The sequence below is a fragment of the Hemiscyllium ocellatum genome, chromosome 13, assembly GCF_020745735.1.
Source record: "Hemiscyllium ocellatum isolate sHemOce1 chromosome 13, sHemOce1.pat.X.cur, whole genome shotgun sequence".
Classification (NCBI taxonomy): domain Eukaryota; kingdom Metazoa; phylum Chordata; class Chondrichthyes; order Orectolobiformes; family Hemiscylliidae; genus Hemiscyllium; species Hemiscyllium ocellatum.
In genome coordinates, this window is record NC_083413.1 from 38,587,039 (window position 1) to 38,596,084 (window position 9,046).

Genomic DNA, 9,046 nt, shown 5'->3' on the forward strand with positions numbered 1-9,046 from the left:
GTTCAAGACCTAACATAATTCACAACATTCCTTGCTCAGACTACCCAAAATACTATACAGGGCAAACAGGCAGACCACTAGCAATCCACATCCACGAACACCAACTAGTCACTAAAAGCCACGACCAGCTATCCCTAGTAGCCATGCACACAGATGACAAGACCTAGTCCCAATGTACCAGCCACTAAACGAATTATTGGAACCGGCAACTGGAAGCAGCAGGAATGGAACCTATTAAATTCAAGAAGACACATTATAGCAGCGCTTCAAGGAGATCTCTCATAGATGGAATGAAACATCTGCAAATCAACTTCCCAGCTCAACGAACATACCCACAACGACGGCAACTCTTGTATCTTATTGAAGTAGTTTCTATACTTTTTAAGTAAAATGGTTCCATGTGTTTTGTTGTAAATTCTTATGACATTAGTGAATACCATAAGTAGATGGTCAGTTGAGCTGGATTTATTTCTTAATTTATTAACAAGATGAGTTAAACCAGCACTTGGTGCCCGTTTAATTGTTAATATACAGTTATGCACCTAAAGTTCAACTGCATTGATGTGGTTCTAGAGTCACGTGTAGGCCAGACCAGGTAGGGATGGCAGATTTGCTTACCTGAAGGGTATTTGTGAACCTCTATTTAAAGAATTGCTATTAGGCTAGCTTTTAATTCCAGATGCTTTTTAAAAACTGAATTCGCATGTTACCATCTGCCATGGTGTAATTCAAATCCATTTCCCCAGAACATTTAACCTGGGGTTCTGGATAACTAATATAGTGACATTACCACTCTGCTACTGCCTCGCCACATGCTGAAAAATGTATTCTTCCAATTCAATATTTTATTCCCTACCTTAAAACAAGTCCTTAGGATTGTAGAGTTTTGGACCGTCACGAAGATCAGGAAAATCACAATGTAATTGCAAATCTTTTTGTTTTCATTGAATCTTTCTTTTAAATTGTTGTTCTTTACCATTGGACTTCTGAAACCTAACAACTTTTCCCTGAGGTGTAGATTTTGATGCCCATCACCTGGCAATACTAAGAAACAGTAGTTGCAGCTTAGGCAAAAATAATCTGATATACTAATCTATTTTCTGTTCAATAAAAGTTCCAAATAAAAGTAGGATCTGGAGAAATTTGTACGATTTTTTTTCTCTAACACAGTTGCTTCATTGTAACAATATCTTCAGTTATAATAGTTAGACATTATAATTGGGATTTGAAGGTGACATTTGCTAAGAGATGGAGCAAGTAGGTAACAGTCTATATTTCAATGTGTGTATAATAAGCATGCATGAACAGATATGTAGCTGGCATGGGAGACTCATGGATTTAATAAATTATATTTAAAGGTAAATGCTGTGTATCATGATTTCATCTTCTACAATAAAAAAAACATAAATTTTGATGGTGGAGACTTTTTATTTTTAAGGTGGCGAACATAAAGAAGACATTGAAGGCAACAGCATCTACCTCAACCCAAGATCCTGATCAACATCCGATGGATCGTGACACTCCACAGCTTGTTGAACAGCGTCCATCTACAAAAAAATTGTCAAAATCTAAAAGTTTATCATCTAGCCGTCATTAGAAGAATAAGTTGGCAGAATTATTCCAGTGCTTAATAGGGAAGCTGGAACTGAGAAGAAATGGAAACAATGAATCGCGCAATGGTTCTCCTAAATGGCACATGGAAAAGAAGTGTGAACAATTTTCCTTGTGCATTTGCAATTTTTTTTGTAATACAGATTTTATAATGGAAAGCTAACTACTGAATCATCCTTTCCCACTAAAAGGTACCGGTTGCAAACTGACTTCTAAAGTAATAAAAGATTTTTGTATTGCATATGTTCATATTTGTTCACTATTCCCTGCAGTGGCTGATTTTAATATGTTGGTGCAGAATAACTTCTGTGGTAGAATGAAGTCACTTTAGAAGTAGCTATCTTTTTTTATTAGCATTCTTCAGAATAAGCTAATGACTTGTGTTGCACGTAACACATTTAAAATACGTTGCTCCACAAATCTGGTGTTCACTAATCTCACTGATCTTAAGAAGAGCCAGTGGATTTGAAATATAATTGCTCAAGAATGTATAAAGAAATGAAATACAGTACTGGGTTGTTAGATGCAATTATTAGTTTATTTCTCATTAAATTTTTTTTAACATCCTGGAATTCCATTTGAAAATGCCATTTCAAAACATAAGTTGATCAATGCATAACTTTATGCATCGATAATCTTATCGTTAAATATGACTATATTTATCCACGGAAAAGCCAAAGCTCATCTCCTAAAGCTAATGTGATGTTTGAGACAGCAGTCTAGAAATTAACGTGCAAACCACCGTTTCTGGCAGCATTACTTTAGGGTTTATGCCACTTGGTAGATGAGGATTGAATCACCTCAAAAGATGAGGGCAGTACAAAGATGAAACTAGTATGTTCCCTGCGAGTGCTAAAGTAACTTGTACTGGTACAATCCTGATGCTACTATCATATCAGTTACTGTGACACTGGATTCAAAACCTCACTTATGGAAGTCCAACATACAAATCTATATGTCATACATCAAAATGCAGCTATAAGATAGAACTTGAATCAGTGCAATTAAAAGGTTGCTATACACCTTGCATCTGATGTGATTTTTAGTAATGATTGCTTGTGCAAAGGTTGTTGATGCTCTATGTTGGTTTCCTGAGGTCTTTAATGCCACTTCAATCTTCCATTAGCACCAGGGAATGGGATAATAAAATCAGAGAAACCAATTTTTTCAAGGACAGCAGGAAGTGAATAGAGAGAAGAACCAATGAAATAAAGTGTAGTCACTGATGTAAAATCTAAAATGCAGCTAATGTTAGCTCAAACTGCTGCAAATAGTGATGTGATAATGTCCAAATAAACTTTCTTGATTTGAGTGAGAAAAATTGGTCAGGGCTAACTGCTGTGTTTCCTACATGAATGACTATAAAATGCCACATTGGCTTTAAAACTCTCAAGTTGTGCAGCAATTTGAAAAGCAGTATATGCATCAAAGTTATTCTTCTATTTTCATTCACTTGAAAGCATGTATATCCTAAAAGCACTATACAGTGCCTACGTTGCAAGGACTGCTGCAGTTCAAGGAGACAGCAATTGGAATGGACCACAGGTAGTTATTTGGCAAGGAAATGTTTTCAAATCTATTTTGTGTCAATGTTAAAGTTTAAGATTGATTTAATTAATATTCCTCCAACATATAGCAAGGTCTACATCAGAAAAAAAGAAGCAATTGACAGTGCAATTAGTGAAGAATTGTACATAATTGTCTCCAAACAATGCAGTTTTGGTTGCCTTATGTAATAAATTTGTAATCTAAAATGAGTGATATGATTACTGTGTGTAAGCCAAATTAGCTTAACATTTGTTGTGAAATTGACGTAATTTGTTACTAAGGAAGATTTTTGCTTGAAATTGTGCATAATTGCCCAATTATGAGAGAGAATTATTTATTAAGAAAATTTCAGTGGATTCAACTTGATGAATTTTGTGACCTCTACCAAGTAGAACAACAAGGACAGCAGATGCAGGAGAACATTAGCACCTGCAACATTGCCCTAAGTCTCACACCATCCCACCTTGGAACTATACCAAACTCCTGGAGCTCGCTCCCTAACAGCATTGTGGTGTCTGCGCATCCGTAATGACTTGGAGCAGTTCAACATCACCACTTCCAGGGCAATTATGGATGGGAATTAAATGTTCATGCAGCAGTGATGCCCACGTTCCAGAAATGAAGAAAGCATTTATTTTTCTCTTCAAAAAACGTTTTCTTATAGATGAATTGAGTGTAGTTTAATTTAGGAAGAGGTGATATGGTAAATACATTTTGGAAGAAATACCTACTCCTTTGAATAAAATGTCACTGATTCTTAGACACAATTTTCCTACTGCCAAGGCGATTGCAAGTTTTCATTCCATGTACAGACCTTCCCTTTATCCCTTTTAAAAATTGCGTTAAGCCTCCGTTTGATATCGTATATGTATATGTATTATTTTCTGGAGCATTTCAATATAAATGACACTAATGATGTCAAATGTTTTCAAATAATCGTGATCCCCAAGGATCATCAAGTGATTTAGTTCCTTGTAAAGAAGTTTATCATACCAATTGCATCAAAAGCTCTAACAGACAATTTCTGCAGAATGTCTTTTGTAACAATTGCATTTTATAGAGGCTAATATGATTGGCTATAAATAGTGAACATATTAAGTCTTCCCATTATAGATTGAGCCAGGAATATTTTTCACCACTTACAGCTTCCTGACTGGGATTACAAAGAAGCCTGTATATTGAGGGATTGGAAAATTTACATGGATAATTGAGAACTAGTGATGGATGACTGTTAGTTTATTATAACAATATTATTTCCAAATTGGCATTAATGCTCATTTAAGTTATTCAGAAGGAATTGGATTGATTCCTTGTTCAACAGAAAGTTGAAGGAATAAGGGTTTGGAATGCAAAACGTTTCTCAACCAAGTGGTCAGATTAGATTCTAAAATAAGTCCTGCAAAACTGAGCAAACTGCTTTTCCTTTGCAGTTTAAAAAGAAATCATGCAATGGGTTCATCAGCAGCAAAACCAGTAGCTGCTGCCCATCTCTGGATGAAGGTGATGATCAGCTGGCTTCTTAAACCACTGCAGTCTTGTAGTGCTGTTAGAGAGTTAGTTCCTGGATTTTATTTCATATTTTTTTTCTAAATGTTCATTTTTTGTGTGTGTGTGGAAGCCACTTAGGCTACTGTGGAGAAAGTGGTTCTTTGAACCGTTCTGATCATAATAATATTTATTGTAGAAGCAAATTACTGCAGATGTTGGAATCGGTACTGAAAGAAAATGCTGAAAATCCTAGCAGATCAGGTAGCATCTGTGGAGAGAGCAAGCTAACATTTTCAATTTAAATAACTACATCAGAGCTCTGATGAAGAGTCAACCAGACTCGACGTTAGCTTTCTCTCCTGCCTGACCCACTGTGATTTCCACCATTTTTTTATTGTCAATTGAGTCATAGAGATGTATAGCACAGAAACAGACCCTTCAGTCCAACTCATCCATGCCAGCCAGATATCTAAACTAATCTAGTTCCATTTGCCCGCACTTGACCCATATTATGGTAAATTTGAATAACTTATTAAAATATTCCTTGTTAAAGTGTTAAAGATTCTGGAAATCTGAGAATGAGTCTGAAGACATGAAACGCCAGCTGGATGATTTGTTTCTTAACAGCCGTTGCCTGACCTTCTGATTATTGCCAGCTTTTTTTTTAAAATAGTTGCACGGTAGTTCCAAAAAGTAATGAAACAGAATAATTTTGAGCCACTAGAGGGAAACAAACATCATGTTTTTTTACAGTTCTTACTAGTTAAACATGTTCAGATAATGCAAATAATTTGCAATTTTCATTTTAATGTAGGTATATCTTTTACTGACTCCATCTTTATAGTATGTTTTTTAACTTTCATGATATGTGATTTCTAATACTATTTAGGCCCTTTCTAGACCCAACATTTGTCTCTGTTCCATTATTATGCTTGTTTTAGCTTTGGAACCAGTAGCCCTCATAGGTTGGGAGGCAGAAGATATTAAGTAAAAGAACCACCTTTTGTTCTTTCCTTAAATCTCGTTTCCCTAATTCTTATAAGAGGTTACTATGTGAAGCATGAACTTTGTTCTGCTCCTCACAGCTGTTCCCTGCCAACTGAATGTTTCAAAATATGTATGTTTTATTTTAACAATTTGTGCAATTTTGTTATAAATGGGAAAGCTTGATATTGTACACATGTAAGGTTAGTTTGTGTAAAGGGATTCGTTGTAATTTTTGTGGGTAATAATAAATAAGGTTCCATGTGAGCTGGAACCCCTTGACTAAAAGCAGTACAAATAGACTGCGAACTCAAGGAAAGCAACAAACAGAGGAGCTGGAGGATGAAGGTGATCAGACCACATATACAGACTGTAATGCCAAGAGGGCAGAAATTTTATTTTCAAATAATTTGTTTTTAAATTGAATATTGGGTGATTTTAAAATGGATGCTATCAACTGCAAAATAGACAGGAGGCTGGAAGCACGCAGCAAGCCAAGCAGCATCAGGAGATGTTTCGAGTGTAACCCTTCAGGACTACAGAATAGCCAAGTAGACTACTAGAAAACTTTTCATCAATTAGCAAAGCAAAAGCCAACTCATTTGTTTTTCAGGAAAAATATTTCCCATTTGTTTGAATATTCCAGCCAAGATAATATAACAAAATAAGGATGAGATGTTTGTTTCAGCTAGTTCTGAACAATGGAAACCATTGAAACATGAGGAACTTTTTAAACCAATTGATCTTGATAATCAGCCGCCCCTGTGATTACTCTGATCTGCATCCTGACTTGATGGACCTGATTCCATTCCACCCCTCCCACACCCAACCTTGGATCAGAGATCCTGCCAATTTTTTCCTAAGTTGAGTTTTGTAAGAGATGCAGTTGGCTCCTTGTTGTAAGGGGGAATTTATGAGGTGTTTACATTAAATATATAGGAAGATCTTTGGTAAAATGCTGCCACTAATCTCTCTTCTAGTACTTGGAAGTGTTAGCAGAAGGTGCATACTCTTGATTAACAGGAGAAGTTTACTGTAACTTTCTTTATTACTATATAATAAAGTACAATTTAGTACACTAACATGAAGTAAAAGGCATTACTGTCTAAGAGTTAGTATATATACCTAATATATCATGTTTGCAGACTACATAGCAAACTGAAAGCAGACAAGCTGTATCAGAGCTGCAGTCATATAGCTATTTCGAAATGTCCTGGTTATTCCTTTCAGACCAACTACATTATACAACATCTCCCACAAGCATTTTCCCCTATGTTTCATTTGCTATATACTTGCTTAAACAGGCATATCAAGCTAATCATTATCCCTTTAAGTCACAGGCATTACAAATTTAATCAAGCTGGAATGGTTTGTGAATGATTGATTGTCATTCTGATGTTCATCATTTAAATGCATTCCGCAAAGCTTGTATTGGCATATGTTTGTGCAGTGATGCAACCTTTCTGTGATTTCTATGTGTTGCTCCCTCTGTGTGGATAAGATATGAAGGTTGCCATTCCATCAGTTGTTCTCCTAGCATATAATGTCTATCAAGATCTTTTTGCTATTCTCATAGCACTAGGTTCAAATGTGGAAACTTGTTTACTGCAGTGATATTTATCATGGTCAGTAGCTTGCTATTGTTAATGCTATCTTTATAGAAAACATTCTAATGGTCTTCACCCCTGGAATCAACTGTTTTAGAGGATATGGAGGTGAGTTTCAGTTTTCTCCCCATTGATCATTCTGATGGTGATATTCCCTATTGGAATTCAAATGAATCAATATTTCAGCAAAGTTAAAATCCTTTTTCATGAGGGATTTAGAAATTTGTATCTCTTGTTCAGCTTCTCTACTGTGGGTATCTTGACAAGCTAGTGATATATTGAAATCTGGAAATTGTTACAAAGTTGAGGAGAGTACTTGTGAAGTGAAGCAGGAAACTAGAATTTGTAAAAATGATTGGAGGAAAGATTGCATGGTCCCTTTAATAGATAAAGTGCTTTTCTGACCTTCAAGATTTGAACCAGAAAATGTCTGCAAGCAGCTGCAAATACCTGTAACAATTGGCTGTGTGATTGGAAACCTTAGCCTTGTTTTGATGTTTTGGAAACTAGCTTGAAACATCCAATAAATTTAAACCAAGCCCTTAGATACTGAAAACTTATTAAAATTTAAATCTGATGATTTTGAATACTTGGAACCAATCCAATTGTCAAGAAATTAATAGGTCATCAAGGGTTTAAAAGATGACGGTTTTGAAAATTGGGGACAGCACAACCGCCATCTGAGGAATACACATCTCGCTCTTGCAAAAATCTTCATGCTAGCTAAAAGAAGCAACATCTATTCGCAAAGATATACAGCACTCTTAGATAATATCACTGACACCAGAATTCGGCAGAGAGAGACATTCAGAACAGATGAAATTACAGAGAAAACATCCCTGACAGCTGAATCAGCAGAATAAAGGCTGGAGAGACAGAAGAGAAGGCAGAGCATTCCAGAAGACACATTCTGTGTGAACTTTGAGAAACTAAGTTTCATTTTATTGTTTTCTTATTATTTGGATTTATATAAGTGGGATTCATGTTTATTGAAACAGCATACCAGTACAATTTAGTTAAATAAGGGAATAGTTAGTACTTGGGGGTGGGGGTTGTTCAATTTGTCAGTAATTGTTAATGTATTGAGTAACAATTTATTTATAAAGTCAATATTAGGGATTGCTTTCATTTAACCACACTTGTAACAGATTATGAGGGATAACGAGGGCTTTTCTAGGTGTATTGGGTTTAATTATTATAAGGGAAGCTCTACTCACACAATGACAGATTGGGGCTGGTGTCTTGATTAAATTATCAGAGGTTCAATCCTTATCCCCTTTGTAACAAAATGGCTTCAAACTTGTCAAAAAACTCATTAACAGGTTTGGGTGCATTATCTGATATGATCACATCAAAAATCCCCTGTTTGGTTAATAGTCCATCAAGGATTTTGACAACTACATTAGTGACAAGGGAATGTAATTTGTTTTACCTCAGTTCACTATGAGAAATAATTGACAGCAATGAGATGAAAGTTCCAATTGAAGGCTTATAGTTCAGTTCCCATTCTATTCTATGGTCTAGTAGGAAAGAAATTATGAATTAATGGCTCTTTGTGTTCTGGTCTCTGTGTAGCCCATGTTTCATAATCAGCTATGAGATCATCTAGTTTGTTTAAGCTACATAAACTTGAGCTCTGGTTCTGCATTTGTTCATATCTAAATGTCTCTAATGCATATTATCATGGAGAACAGCTCTGAGTGAAGGTGGAATGACCAAATACCAATATATTGTTGGATAAACACATGGTTGGAAATGGAATTGTGTAGGATAGATAGGCTTCAGATTGGCTTTGACAACTTTTTCAC

The 9,046-nt window shown here is 35.6% G+C and overlaps 1 protein-coding gene across 1 annotated transcript in view; it reads left to right on the plus strand.

Moving 5' to 3' along the window:
• cops7a (COP9 constitutive photomorphogenic homolog subunit 7A) overlaps window positions 1-3,309 on the plus strand; it is a 34,835-nt gene extending 31,526 nt beyond the window's left edge. The window contains exon 7 of the mRNA XM_060834122.1: window positions 1,439-3,309. Coding sequence (XP_060690105.1) covers window positions 1,439-1,597 — 159 coding nt within the window. The 3' untranslated portion in view covers window positions 1,598-3,309. The remainder of the gene's footprint in view (window positions 1-1,438) is intronic.
• The last annotated feature ends 5,737 nt before the right edge of the window (window positions 3,310-9,046 follow it).